Here is a 15,616-nt window from a genome sequence, read left to right as displayed (position 1 = left end):
AGTGTATTTGCCTTAATGAATTCCTATTAAGAAGTTTTTATATGAAATACAATTTTTAGTTTAAGCCTATTATTTTATATCGTTTATTTCTTTATAAGTTTAAGCTCACGTTAAACACGTTATTATTTTATAGAATTAAATATATTGAATTATGTACAAAGGAATATATTATTATTATTATGATATATTTGGTATTATTTGTAACAGATAAACGTGTTATAAAGCTATTAACAAATGACATTTATGAATGATGAAACTTTAGAAATATGTAATTAAAATTTGTAGTATTTGAAAATACAAGAATCTTAACAAAAAATTGTTTTCTTAATCTTCATTAACCAGACTTCAATTCAATATTATCAGATAAAATTTAAAACCAAACAATATCCTATTTATAAGATAAACTGTCGAAATTCTTTTTTTAGGGACAACGTGATTATAACTCATAAAGAGAATGTACCTACCCAATACATTATCTGTTGTAAAAGATCGCTTCGATTTATCTATAGATCTCATTTTAATCAGTGACGCCAATTTGGGGGTTTTCCCACCAAATTTTAGAGAAATGAGATGTTAAGGGGTTTTTAGTAGGTACATTTATTTACGGGGTACTTTAATCTAGAAATTTATTTCTTTTCCTTAAAAAAAATCTAAGTATACAATTTATATTAAGCCTCAAACTCAACCAATAAACAAAACCAAATATAAACTCCCATCATGACTTAAACTGAAATATCAAAAGGCTAAAAGGTCGAAATGACAGCTTAGCTACTTGAATGTATTTTTAATGGATATTTGAATTACTTCACAAATCTCGTGTGCAACAAAAAGGTTGTGCTTGTGTTGGGGTTTTAAATCGATATTCTAGGCGTTGGCATTAGCTTAGGGGGAACATTCTATACAAGTTGGCATCACTGATTCCAATTTTACCAGTCAGTGTCACTCTATTGCATCTGTGTCATAATTTTATGACGGCTGTCAGAAACTATTTATATTTTCTAAGCTTTTGTTATGGTTGAGATATCTTAGGAATTAATTTGCACTTTATTTTTTACTTCAAGCAAAGCATACAAAATGAGTGTTTCAGTGCAAAGTCCGTCTGCGGATTCGTCTGGAAATTCGACACAGTTGGAAAGATTTGAAGATATGGCTGTTTTAAATGTGAAAAAATATGTTAAAGATTTACTGCGCTCTCGCATTTTCTTAGGCCGCTATCTTGAAAGAAGACTTGTAGATCAACGAATTGGTTATCGGGATGTGGTTCTTATAAGTGCCGCTGAAGCAGAAATCAAAAGGGATATGATTGATGCTCTTCAAAAACTTCGTTCTGTGTATCCATTGTTACATTGGATTGGTATAACGGATTCAAACGCTATAAGTGTTAATGTATCACCTAGCCTTTGTTTGTGGACAGAAATTGATAATCAACCATTCGGCCCATTCTGGTTTCAAGTAAAAAGTATCAAGTTCAGAGTTGATGAAATATTAATAACATTAAATTGCATAAGGCCTATAACAGACTCATATTTAGAATTGGAACCAATACTAACAGGAGCTACTAAAAAGCCTAAGAATAATGTAAGCCAAGTTAAAGAAGTTAAGGCAAATTTAAATGAAAGTTTTAGTGAAATTAAAGAAACATTAAAAAGTGCATTAACAATAAGAAACGCAAAAGAGTTTGTCACATTTGTTTTTGCATTTGTTATTGCTATATTCACAGGCAGTACAGCATTTGTTAATTTCCTCGGTAATTTTATTTTAGCTTTATTGAGGGAAATATCTATATTAATTAAAAACTCTACACCTATGCTGTTAGGTTTTCTAGATTTTCTTAGTAAAATTGTTGGTGGGTTTTATATTTTATTAGCTATGCTTTTTAAATCAAACACTCCTCATCCTCAGAATAAAAGAAGTTTGACTTACTACAATAGAATGGATAATAGTAGAGAATTTGACTAAATAATACTGACAAGATCTCACAGATATTACATTAATACAGTATCTGTAACATATTCCCTTGAGCATTTAACAGCTTTTTATTGTTTTTTATCTCTGTATAATGATATTTTAGAGGAAAAAGGAGCTGTATAGCTCCTATAAATTAGTGATGGAAAAAAAAGGATGTTTGTACTATAAATTATTTTTATTGAATGTTTTATAATATAGCAAATGCTACAAGCATATATTGCTGGTTTTTATTTTAATAAACTTATTTATTTCTACGTGTTATTTTTCTATTGGCACCACTATGATTGAAGATCTCATATCTGAAAGTAAAATAAAGATATAAAAATGCAATAAACTATGTTATATTTCCACCATGGCTAAAGATTGTGAGATGTATACCATAATAAATTTGATTGTTTGATAAAACTTTCTTTCTCTTCAACCAAAGTACAATAGTAATTTCTAATAATTTTAAATGTCCCATATAATTTTAGTTATTCTTATAAATTAATAAGAATTCAACCACAAATGCATGTCTTAACCAATGGTATTCTGACTTAGAACATATATTATTATGCACATAATTATATTTTGTAAAATTAAAAAAAAAATATTAGGTTAGTACTATTAATTATAATTTGAATGCACAAGGATGCTCTTAATGAAGCTTGAAGTTCTTGTGTTTAATGCGCACATAATATTCTTAGTGTTAGGTCTCGACTGTCAATCTTATTATTTATAAGTGACAAAGACAAAATTATATTTAAAATTTATGAGCGAGTGAGTATATGAAACAAGGGTGGGCTTTATAGTTCATAGTTCTAAACTTTGAGGACTCCATGTTCAAATTTTAGCTGTATGGTGCCCATAACATAATTTTATGTAAGAGTGCAATTACGTATAGACCACAAGCCCATGAACAAAAAATACCTGTGAAATGACCCAACCTGAATTACGCTTAGAAGGCTGTTACTATATCTGAAAATAGCTTTGAGCACTATGCCGTCATTTCTGAGCGGTACATGTGAGTACGTGAGTGAATGGACTTTCTCAGGTACAATGGGGGAATTTCGACTAATGATTAATGTACGGCTTTGTTATAAGTGTATAGATGATTAAAAATAAATGTCGAAAAACCTAGTGCCGTACAAAAGTGATGGAGCCGGAAGTCGGTGCAAATTTTTAATTCGACGACAGTTGCAGAAGCAATATAGGTCATTTATTACTGTACGGCATTTGTGTGATTCCTTTTGGACACATATACAGATACTTTACCCGTAAACGCCGTACATATTTCCAGCGGAGCGGTCGAAAGCCAAGGGTCGCAACATATTATGTCTGATTAGCATATAGGTGATGATGATATGAAACAACATAAAATTAAATGATCTTGAGAGTACTTCACAAATAGATAACATTTTCCAGCATGCCGTACATTTTTTGTGGAACACATAGGTGTATGGGGTAAATTACTTTCCTCAGAAAAGAGTCATTTTCCGGTGACTTTTATCTGTACGGCAATAACACAGGTTATTAATACTTTAGACAATCTTCAATAAAAGATAAATGCCGTACACTTTCGATAGTCCGCTACCACCGCCTACCAATACAGGGCGTCCCAAAGTTATGGGAAATGAAGGGAAAGTACCTTAAATATCGTAGATAGGGTATTTTACTAAAAGAAGACTTTATGTTATTTTTAAAAGTTATTAATTCTGCATTCAAAGATTTTTAAAAAAATTACTTGCCTCGTCTGGGAATCGAACCGACTTAAATGTAAAAAAAAAACACCTCTACTTTTATGATGCCAATCGAAAGAATGGCCAAAAACTAATAACTCTTCTTAAGTAACATAGTATTTTAAAAGAAAGGAACAGCGTGAATATATCTTTTTAATCAAATTAAAAACATTATGTATCGTATTCGGCCTGAAAAAATCCCCTACGAGTCTGTTACTTTAGAAAAGTTATTAGGTTTTGGCCATTCTTTCGATTAGCATCATAAAAGAAGGGGTGTTTTTTTTTAAATTTAAGCCGGTTCGATTTCCAGACGAGGCAAGTAGTTTTAAAAAAATCTTTGAATGCAGAATTACTAACTTTTAAAAATAACATAAAGTCTTCTTTTAGTAAAATACCCTATCTGCGATATTTAAGGTACTTTCCCTTCATGTCTCATAACTTTGGGACGCCCTGTATTATATTTTTATTTTTGTTAAAAATATTTTTCCTTTACCTCTCTCTGCTGGTACGATAAGGCTGTAAATATACTTTACGGCCTTATGGTAGTATACTCAGATATGTACAGTTATTAATGACCTTAAGGGACACCTCAAACGTCGTCGAAGTTTTTATCAGCTGTAAAGAATAATCTGGAGTAAAATGTACGGCATCTGGTTTTTTTTTGTTTATTTATATTTGTTACATATAAAATAACAATAATCTTTGAAAATATTACTCCCCATATTACTCTAGGAGCATTTGAAAAGTCATCTTAATTTCGGAAATTTCATATATTTTTTATCATAATATTTTTATTTGTTACCATTTATAATGAACGGCTATAATGTACAACGGTAATATTTAGTAACATTATGTAAAAAAACAAGTTGCCGTACATTATTCTCTGATCTTACAGCAGTAAGAACTTGGTAAATCCTGAAATTTCGATAAATATTTAATTACACAAATATTAACTATAATATTTGGACGGCATAATTATAAAACATTATTGTCCGTGTTAAATAATATTTTGAACATGTTGCCGTACATTTTACAATGACCTTAGGGTATATGGGTGTAGGGGTAGGGTTCCGACCCTTGGCTTTCGACCGCTCCGCTGGAAATATGTACGGCGTTTACGGGTAAAGTATCTGTATATGTGTCCAAAAGGAATCACACAAATGCCGTACAGTAATAAATGACCTATATTGCTTCTGCAACTGTCGTCGAATTAAAAATTTGCACCGACTTCCGGCACCATCACTTTTGTACGGCACTAGGTTTTTCGACATTTATTTTTAATCATCTATACACTTATAACAAAGCCGTACATTAATAATTAGTCGAAATTCCCCCATTGTACCTGAGAAAGTCCATTCACTCACGTACTCACATGTACCGCTCAGAAATGACGGCATAGTGCTCAGAGCTATTTTCAGATATAGTAACAGCCTTCTAAGCGTAATTCAGGTTGGGTCATTTCACAGGTAATTTTTGTTCATGGGCTTGTGGTCTAGTAGTGCATCCTATACGGTAAAACATCGTGAGGAAATAAGCACGTCTCTAAGACATACTTGGTTAAAATACAAACAATCAAAAAAATAAATGGACTATAGTGGTTTATAGTAAAAAATATGTACCTTTACTGAATTTTCTTGATCGATTGAAGTTAGAAGGTTCCCAATCTGTAACTGGATTTAAATTCTTTAAAATGTGAAGTCAACGAGCTACTTACGCGTCATCAAATCACTTGGAAAACTTATACTAAACTTTCTACGGAAATTACAAAAAGAAAACTTTGAAGCTACGGGATTCAAATAAAATTATTTTTAAACTAAATAAATCAGCATTTCTATTTTTACCACTGCTCCTTTTTTAAATTGAGTTAAAATAATATATTATATCTAGGCTTTCAGACTAGTCAAATTTGAGCTTTATAAATAATTTTGGTCATCTAAATTATAATTTAATGCATGTCTTAATCAATACAGGTGGTATACTGACTTAGAGCATATATAACGTATTTATTATATTTTATAAAATTATAAAAAATAATAGGTTAGAAAGCCGTTGTTACAGTATGAATGAACTACAATGTTAACAGTATAACAACAACTTGAGACTAAACGTTAAGTTTGAAGTTCGTGTGTCTTTTCTAACTTTTTGGCTGTACAGTGGCCGCACCGTTAGATAATAATTCTATGTATGAGTGCAATTACGATCAAATCAAAGGAACAGATACAGGAATACAATGAATCGTCTATAGTAGTTTACAGTAATATATGTACCTTTACTGAATTTTCTGGATCGACTGAAGTTATTTGCAGGTTCCCAATCTGTAACTGGATTTAAATTATTTAAAATGTGAAGTCTACGATCTACTTACGCGTCATTATCAAATCACTTGGAAAACTTACACTAAACATTCTACGGAAATTACAAAGAAACCTTTGAAATTACAAAGTAACGGATTGAAATAAAATTATTGTTAAAGGTGAAAAAGTAGCGTTTCTGTTCTTACCACAGCTTCTTTCAATTGATGTAATATAATTTAGACTTTCAGACTTGTTGAAACTTAATAGAAAATCAATTCTGAATTCTTTTTAACTTACTTTTCCGTCTAGACTGATTCAATAGTTTCACAGGGGACACGCCCAGTCCTTTTATACTTTTTCCGGTTTTTTTGGAGTTCCTTTTCGGAGGCATTTGAATAGCTTCGTTTTTCGTTTCAATTGGCTGTATATAACATATAAAAACTACATACTTTGGTCTACTTTTATTTGCGATCTATCCTTGTTAGGTCTCATATATAAAAAAAACACATCACGAAAGAATAAAACTTGAAGCATTTTACGAAATTTCATTATACTGTTGAAAAATCAAAGCAATTTAAACCTTAGAAATGATCATGCTATCATATATGATCTAATCTATATTAGAGTTTTAGATTAAGCGTACGACTCTTAACTCGTGAGGTCCTGCATTCGAATCACGGCAAATGGAGTTTCTTTCTAAATCGGTGTGTGTCAAGCACAGAAGGCTGGTCACCTACGTGTCTATATAAAGATTATCAAGTAAGAAATATAGACCAACTAGCAGACCGGCCAAGCGTTGCTGTGGCTAAGGTTTTTGTAATATTACATAGTAGCAAACTATTCAAGGGAAACGGTAGGAGAACACCAGTCATGGGGACCACCATGCTTTTTTGGTGGTTATGCCATTAAATTGTAGCTTATGTGAAACGTTGGTACTTTCAACACAGCGCCATCTGTTAGAATTGTGACTATCAAATAATAAACAAATATTTAGCAATAAAATAATATTGTGGGTATAAATTGAGATGCATCAAATGATGGATCAAAAACCACACGGTGTGCAAATTTGATTGATATCGGTTCGGTAGTTTAGGAGTCCATAGCGGACAAACAACGTGACACGTAATTTATATATATTAAGATTGTTTACTCGTAATGAATTACCTTAGTTTTGACATCACTGATGGCGTCCAAGTTAGATTTTTTATCATTTTCATCCTCAGCGTTTTTGATATGTTTAGCCATAAGGTTTGTTAACATATTCATAATCAATATATTCATTTCGCTATTATCATATTCCATTAACAAATCTTTAAAGAGCAGGATCAATGCTGGCAAATTCAATACCAACTCATCTTTACCAAAATCTATTTTACTGAAATTTCTTAGTAAGTCTAAATGCATAAAAATCTCATTTAGCGTCATGTGGTCGCGGGATTCAACCAAATCTTTTATCGTTCTACTGCCAATACCTAAAAAAATATCTTTATAACGCGGCTGCATGTTTGTGAACATATCTAAGTCAAAGATGCAACTTGATTGCGCAACAAATTATCGAAATATACGTAATTTAAAAAAAAAAACATCATATTGATTGGACTCAGTAATCCACTTTTACTTTCGCTTGCCCTGGCGACCAGTCTTAAACTACTATTAGATACAACTGTTTTAATGTTTTCTCATTTTTGTCTACTTTGAGTGTACTAATTGAAATTTTGTTCAGAATTTTTACTAAACATTTTCTTTAAAAAAAAAGGAGGCTGTCTTTATTCGTGTAGCCGTCATTATGTGCGGTTACTGTGTCGTCCGTAATTATGTTTAAACATCGTATCACGCTTTGGCTCCTCCGTCTTAAATTAGATAAATTACAGTAATGTAAATTGAGTTATCTTTTAACTTTATACACTAAATACATAACAACAATGTTTAAATCGCCAAATATATTTGTATATGTCACGTACTTAGAATCCTAGTAACAATAGCATTACCTTCTTTTTTTCTAAAAAATAGCTATAGTAAAAAATAGCTAAATAGTAAATAATAAAAAAGATTAGCTTTTACGACTTTGTTCCCCAGGGCAAGCGATATCATATAAATAGCATTTACGTCTTAGGAACTGCAGAGCTCTGAATAACCAAGAGCAAATGATTGGCATTTCCTAACAAAGAACAATAAATATGTCACCGACTAAACCTAAATTTTGTGTAGTTCTTTGAACTGTACTGATCTAAGAAACCTATTAACATGGTACTCTTAGAATCCAGAATATGTATCCCCTAATTTACGGAGTAAGCATGCTATCAAGTTGCCTCTTAATTGCATCGACCTATAATTACCTAATCAGTGAAAGTTGGTAATATCTTTCTCCTATATTCAACTTCTGCCCAAAATACATTTCCATATCTATAAGGGCTTATACATTGCGTGTTTTGTGCTCTGTTAACAAGTGTTTTACCTTCATTGGCCGGTTTGCAGATGTAAGAAACATTTGGATTCTTCACAAAAATCGGCCTTAATAAATTCAGTACTTCGTGGAGTGTCTCGATAATTTCAACGTCTAACTGAGACGATCTCTTTCGTAAAACCTTTTTTATATCGTTTGTTATCTTTGAACTAAAGTTCAAGTACCGTCTGCCATCTTCGAACTCGGATAGTTTATGTAACAACGTCGCTGTTAATGCCTTAAAAGAGAGTGGTGATGAAGTTTGTTATTGACCGAGTGTTCTAGAATTTAAATCTCAACAAAAGGATTTCCGGTTTATATTTGCAGAAGGCACGACGAATGTTTAGAATTAATACTTTGAAAATAAAGAATAATAACAAGCTATAATTGTTTACAAACCTGACTGTTTGAATCACCGAAGTACTCATTTTTACAAGGCCAAGATATGCAAACAATAACAATGGAATGTTCGTCGAAAATGCCGCAAATGTCTGCATTAGCACATCCGTTGATTATTTCAATCTTCTCTGGGACCTTTGAGTCTAATAGACCCTGTCATACATTATAAAATTACTATATTACAAACAATTCTTCATTTGTTTCTTATGTAAGGTATGTAATTTAGATTCTTTTATTTTGTAATTTACTACCTAGATGACGTTCTATTGGCCGAAACACTAAGACTAATAAGAGTTGATAAGCACACAATGATCATTGAAATAGACGCAGGAATGTGTCTGATGACCTCTGGCCCTTTTCTCATTCAGGACCAAAGATGAATTGTATAAATGTATGGTCCTTAAGATGCAAAAATGATTGGGTACATTCAAGAAGTGTGATTTATTGTTGTGTTGTAAGTGAAAAATCGTATCTGTAATCTCGTATGTATATGATTATTACTGTGTGCAAATGCGCATACAAAATTACACGTTTATAAATTTTTGTTGAAAAATTAAGAAATCGTAAATGCTACGGATATACCGCGGAATACCAAATATAATATTGTCCAGGATAAGATGCCAAAATTACAACGACAGCAACATGTCGTTGCAGCAACAACGACAGCAACGTTGAGCAGTGCCGAAAATTATTTATATATTAACTCCTTACCTCATTAAGAAACATAAGAGCATTCTTCGTATATTCACCACCCATGTACAAAAACTTCTTCAAAATTCGCATATTTTTCACAATCTCGCCAAAACTATTTGTCGTATATTTTGAGTTCTCATTGAAATGAATCACCAGGTCATTGTAGTTTTTATTATTCAAACAATTACATTTTCTCGTTAGCCTCTTGTATATGGAGCAGTCATCGTCTTCATACTTAAAAATAATTAGGAAATATCCTATAAATTTTTTTGACCACAATATTTATAGCGTCGCTAGACTTATCCCCTTAGTGGGAATAACTATAGCTTCTTAAATGTTGAAAGTACAGTGTAAACTCTTTATAACGAATTTCAAGGGACCGAGCATTTTCTTTCGTTATAGAGAGTTTTTGTTATAGGGACGTTTATAGAAAAAAAAACCAAATGTAACCAATTACAATAATTTCAAATTTTATTTCTATCAATAGGTAAATTATTCTGAACACATAACGGTTTTCTTTTACGATCTTGACATTCGAAGTTACATAAAGTCCCAACAAGCTGAATTTATGTGAAATTGTTCAAAACATAATAAACAATGTCTAGAAGTTCCCCATCATTCCCGTGTAAGGAAAATTTTTATTCAAGGTCAAAGGTCAAAAAAATGAGTTTGAAATGCGCGATTTTCAGCAAAACGGTAAGTCTTATCATAAAAGTACCTCAGACAAAAATTGTAGATCATACAATTATCTATAATGTATCAATACTTTTTTCTTACGAGCCACCGTTTCTGAGATATAACGATTCAAAAAGTTATAAAAGCTGTTATCGTCATAATATGCACACGTAAAAAAACAGTTACACTTGTATGTTGTTGATGTCTAAATATGAAAATATTTCTTCGTTTTAGAGTGTTTACACTGTATTAATAAGTAGAAAAAACTGAGCACAAAAAGAAATGGAAACATTTCAGAGATCCTTAACCATTTATTAAACGTATCGATTACGTACGTCTATATTGATATTTTTCATAATCCTAGTCTGTAGTTCAAGTCGGACCAAGGCTTCATGGGGAACTATATCTGATACATTTAATTGAGAAGCTGAAATCTGCAAATAGGACAGCTTGTTAGTGCAGTAATAATCCAGTAGACAGCGTTCTAAATTTATTAGGTAATTCAATTATTAAATGTAATTCGTAAGTTTAAAAGTAAATTTCTTAGGAATTTAACTTGAAAAATGTTTTAGATAATATGTTTATGCCTTTAGGCTATGTTCAGATGGCAAAAACTTGACGCGCGTTTTCAAATCGCGCGACTAGACATTGTGGTATTTTCATAGGCGAATGCTACACGCTCGATATTTATCGTGATATTTATCTTGTATTTTTTTAGTATACTACACACTCGATACGAATCGCGTCAGTACGACGGTAAATTTCATTGAGTACACTCGTACGTTTCGTGTTATAATAATGAGTAACAATATTAAGAAAGCTTGCGTTGCTATTATATTAGCGATAGCATTGAAAAAACGTAAAGCGAAAGAAATGGGCGAAACATTGGTTTCAAGATAGAGAAAAATATACACATCTGAATTTATTAAATCAAATTACCCTATCAATCGGCTTTTCATTTTTATTCAAAAATTTCAGCATATGAAATACCCAAGACTTTGGATTGTATACATTTTCAGCTGCAGCACCCGATCGCTTCGAATCTGTTATTTTTTTTAATTATTTTCTATAGTTCGATTTTAATGAATTGATCTTGGCAATCACGTCTTTAGCTGTCGCGCCTGGTTTAATTTTCTTAAAAATTTGAAGCAGCTGCTCATACGCATTCGCCCTTTTCACTTTATTAATTATGTTTGCATTTGAGCTGTTCCATATCTCAGGTAGTGTTTCTAATACAAGTATAAATTCTTTCAAGTGTTTTTGGTCGTTTGTTTGAATTGCGGCGGCCGACTCAATATGCGCGTCCTCTTCCATCGCTGGCAGAATTAATTGTGACGCGATAAATATCGACCAGAGACTAGACGCTCGATATTTATCGACGATAATTGATACGGATCGTGGATTTTTAGATTTCTAGACATCCAGCGATCCGTATCACGTATCGTGATACGCCTGTACTACACATCGTGATTCTGGATCACGATCCAAATATCACGATAAATATCGAGCGTGTAGCATTCGCCATACAACTGTTCACATGAGCGCGCGTTAATGCGCGTCAACGCGGCGCTCAGAGAAAAAGTCTAAGTAAGTCTAAGTATTAATATAATGTTCGTATGATGTTCAGTAACAGTTGAACGCGCACTGCTTTCATCGCGATCGCATGTAATTTTGTTTAATTTTCGTAATTATATTTATAACAAACTGGGTCTATTTTTCAAAATTGGATGAACCCAATGTGTACGTTTTCTTTTTTTCTTTATAATATAAACACAAAATAATAGCCTCTTCCACGTCCATTTTCTACGTTCTACCGAACTAGACTGACGAGTACTCTCGCAACGCGCATTAGCGCTCATCATCTGAACTCTCTTCAAATTTGATCGCGTTGACGCGCGTTACATGTGAACATAGCCTTATTATGTTCATCGGTATTAAACAATGGAACATTTTAAACACATGTACCTACACATACGTACTACATATTATATAGGTCAATATTCTAATTCGTTTCACATGAAGTTAGATTTAAAATTGAGTGACATTTCATTATACAGAGCATAAAATTGTGGAACTGAGCATAAAAACTTACCCCTAACAAAGACTTAGGTTGAATGCCATCAATGTTGGTATCTTCACAAATCCGAAGTTTTTTACGAGTTTTCGCATTTATTTGTTCCAATATATAAAGTAATTTCTTCGTACTATCTTTTAATTTGTGAATTGTGTCCTGAAATTTACAAGTCTTTGGGAGCGTTCAAGTATTACGTAACGTATTTTGGGAGGGGGGTCCTTTTGTGAAACGTTACGATGCGGGGCGGAGATTAAATTACGCGTTATTGTTAATCTTTTTTCGACTTACATCACATAATAGTAACTAAAGAGTCACTAGGTAGTCACGAAACGTTTTACTATACCTACTTGGGTACAGTACTGTACTTGGGTACTGAAAAACGTTACGGCGAGTTACATGGGGGGGGGGGTCAATAATCTCCAAAAATTGCGTTACGTAATACTTGTACGCTCCCTTTTCAAAACACACTCTTATGATTGCAATGCTTTGTTCCCGAGAAAAGTAATAAAAATAATCTTGTATGAACCTTTGACGGTCATAACTTTTTCATGAGTTTTATGTTTAGCTTTTTAATAATAATATACTAACATTAGTCTGTAACTTTCTACTAATATAATGATGAATTATTTTACCTGAACAAATAAAATAAATAAATAATAACCCTATCCTATGTCTTTTCCTATCCCACCTATATATCATCATCATATAGATATCTTTTGTAAGCTTAGATAACCCGCTTTAAGCCGGGTTTCCACCGCGAGCGGAACGGACCCATTAAGGACTCGGTCTAACTCGCATGAGTAAACTGCAAACTTGTATTCCCACCAACAAATAGTCGGGCGGAAAGGACTGAGCGAGCAGAAAGAGCTGAAAGGAACTCGCTCAGTTATAGGGAGCGGAGTGGAGTAATTACGGAGTCCGTTCAACTCGCAGTGACAAATTACATAGTAGCGTTTCCACACAGAAAGTGCTGAGCGGGGCGGATCGAACGAGTAAAAAGTGATTGAAACGAGTCCGCTGTGGCAAGGTCTCGCCGACTAGTTTGAAACGGACTCGCTCGCTGTTTTCATCACCAGATCTGGGCAAGCAGCTACAAACATCAATACTTGGAGGTATGCGGAGTTGATGGAATTTTTACTTCCATATATGAACAATCGTAGTAGGTCTACCAATTTAATTCTACAAATACACAATCATCGGCAACCCCTGAAACCTCTGAAGTGTAAGATGATGAAGATGCTAATAGTTCCGAAGTATCAGTATTTTCAAGAAACGATACAATAAATAATGCGGAGGCTGGTGCACCTCAAGAAGGTAGAGCTGAGACAAGAAAACGGAATGCAGAAGGTGATTTCATAGAAATAAAAGTTCCAGTTCAAAACTCCCAACTGAACTCGCTCTCTGTGTAAACTGATTGTTCATTTTCCGTTCAGCTCGCTCCGCTGATTCCTCTCTCTCATTTTCCTTTTGCAGTGGAAATAAACAGACAAATCTCTTTGTTGGTGGAACTGTAAACCTATTTCATTTAAAAGGCGTCCTTCCCGCCTAACCATTTCCCGCTCATTACCCTTTCGCGATGGAAACCCGGCTTTATTGATAGACTGCGATAGCTCTTTGGGAAGTAATGCAAATGAATGGTTGTAGTGTGGCACTTTCTAAACTTTCTTTCGATTTCTATTGCGTACCAAAGAACTATATTTCTTCCAGTAAGTCTCTTAAGAAATACATTTTGAGAAATACAGAGTGAGAAACAGTTTAATTGTGTAACACACATATCGAATAATTTATGATCAGGTAGTTATTTTGCGGATTTGCATAAATTAAGAATAAAAAAAGTTACCAGTTTAACATGACAGTAGTCTTCTTTATGCGAAACTCTCGGAGCACTGGTGCAATCGTAAAATTTTTCCTGATTCATTCCCTTTCCCATTACATTACGGTCGAGCGTCGAGCTGGTTAATTTATTTAAATTGTTTAAATACGAACTCTGCCCCTTCTTTTCCAAATGGAACGAGAAATTTGAGGAATCATCATTTTCACTATCGTCATTTTTCATGTGTATATTAATTTAATCTCATAAATGTATAGACAAATTAAAAATATATAAACGGCATGATTAAATGTTGTATGTAAAGATTTTAATTTTGATATGAAATTGAGATATGGCGGAGTTATGACGGTGTGTCAAGGAAGCTAAATTGAAATCTAGATTTTTGTTAAAATCATAGAGAAACTGACATATTATCTCTAGAAGCATAAATAACTTTGCCAGTGTTTTTAAATAAGAAAAAAACTGTGCTAAGCTACAGTTCTATAAATTAAGATAAGTTAATAAGTAGTAGTAGTAGTAGTAGTAGCAGTAGTAGTTAGTAGTTGATTTGTTATTAAGACCGAACAAATGAATGTATACAGTAAAAAACGAAAATACATTTAGCTCTGTATTTTTTAAACTCTAAGAACATAGCTATTACGTGAAAATCGATTTTGAATGTAGGTATTAAGAATATATCTGTTATGGACCACGAATAATGTAATTTAGAAAGCTGGTGAACGAAGCTGGCAGCCGATGTTCTTCCAGGAAACGGTCGGCGGGTGCGTTTGTAGTGGAAGGGTCGGTCGGTCCCTTTTACGAGCTTGTAGTTTAGGCTTTAGATTTAAGTTATTATTTGTATACTTGTTAGATAGGCTAATGAAAGAAGATAACGAAAAAGCGCGGCGAAAAATCCCTGGTTTGATATATTTTGTTGATTAAACTTACTTGATTTTATTTATTTTTTACATTGATAGTAATTGTATTTCTATGAAATTAAATACTGTACGTATTTAGTCTTTTACTATTGATACTTAAAATGACTAGCATTGCATGGAAAACTAAACCTATATTTATTATAAAACGAATAAAGATTCGGAATAATCAAATTCTGCGAAAGAAACGAAATATTCTATCGAATAAAACAAAGTTTAGGCTATTATACCTGTTAACTATTCGGAAAAAAATTAATATAGAAATAATGAGTAATTTCATGAAGTATCAAGACAATAAATCATACTAACCTAAGAAATTCAATGACATTCTGTGTTGCCATCCGAAAGTTTTCAAATAATTCAAATATTTTCTTTTGTTTTCATTAGCCAGACTAGATAGATTTACGCAGCCGTGCCGGACGGACGTGTCATAAGCTTGCTTCGCTTCATAATTTTGTTTGACCATCACTAACGTTCTGGTCTAAGATCCCGCTATACAACGACCTTCACCGAGATGCTTATTTAATGAAACGTATTTTATATTTAATTTAATATGTCAATAAATATAATCCATATGGGTTGTCTAGCAAATTTCAGTCCAGAGTAT

At 32.8% G+C, this 15,616-nt stretch overlaps 2 protein-coding genes across 2 annotated transcripts; one reads left to right on the top strand and one right to left on the bottom strand.

Annotated features, from left to right (window-relative positions):
- Positions 1 to 978: 978 nt before the first annotated feature.
- Positions 979 to 2,110, top strand: LOC125058985. The gene has a single exon (XM_047663079.1). It carries the CDS (start codon positions 1,075 to 1,077, stop codon positions 1,957 to 1,959), a length of 885 nt encoding a protein of 294 aa, XP_047519035.1. The 5' UTR covers positions 979 to 1,074; the 3' UTR covers positions 1,960 to 2,110.
- A 24-nt stretch (positions 2,111 to 2,134) lies between these two features.
- LOC125058930 lies at positions 2,135 to 14,453 on the bottom strand. Its single transcript, XM_047663074.1, has 11 exons — positions 14,105 to 14,453; positions 12,283 to 12,420; positions 10,526 to 10,624; positions 9,534 to 9,749; positions 8,823 to 8,975; positions 8,436 to 8,661; positions 7,145 to 7,452; positions 6,278 to 6,401; positions 5,954 to 6,007; positions 5,306 to 5,356; positions 2,135 to 2,267 (listed from the first exon to the last, which is right to left on the bottom strand). The coding sequence occupies exons 1-11, from the start codon at positions 14,318 to 14,320 to the stop codon at positions 2,227 to 2,229; spliced, it is 1,626 nt and encodes a 541-aa protein (XP_047519030.1). The 5' UTR covers positions 14,321 to 14,453; the 3' UTR covers positions 2,135 to 2,226.
- Between the last annotated feature and the right edge of the window lie 1,163 nt (positions 14,454 to 15,616).

The sequence above is a fragment of the Pieris napi genome, chromosome 2, assembly GCF_905475465.1.
Source record: "Pieris napi chromosome 2, ilPieNapi1.2, whole genome shotgun sequence".
Lineage (NCBI taxonomy): Eukaryota > Metazoa > Arthropoda > Insecta > Lepidoptera > Pieridae > Pieris > Pieris napi.
This window is presented reverse-complemented; position numbering and strand designations above follow the sequence as displayed.

What these genes read in the sequence shown, in the direction of transcription:
- LOC125058985 (XM_047663079.1), top strand. Translation starts at nt 1,075, where the DNA reads ATGAGTGTTTCAGTGCAAAGTCCGTCTGCGGATTCGTCTGGAAATTCG.
- LOC125058930 (XM_047663074.1), bottom strand. Translation starts at nt 14,320, where the DNA reads ATGAAAAATGACGATAGTGAAAATGATGATTCCTCAAATTTCTCGTTC. An exon ending in CTGCAAACCGGCCAATGAAG is followed by an intron (nt 7,453 to 8,435) that starts GTAAAACACTTG and finishes ATATTTTTTTAG; the next exon opens with GTATTGGCAGTAGAACGATA. An exon ending in TCAGTGATGTCAAAACTAAG is followed by an intron (nt 6,402 to 7,144) that starts GTAATTCATTAC and finishes TGTTATATACAG; the next exon opens with CCAATTGAAACGAAAAACGA.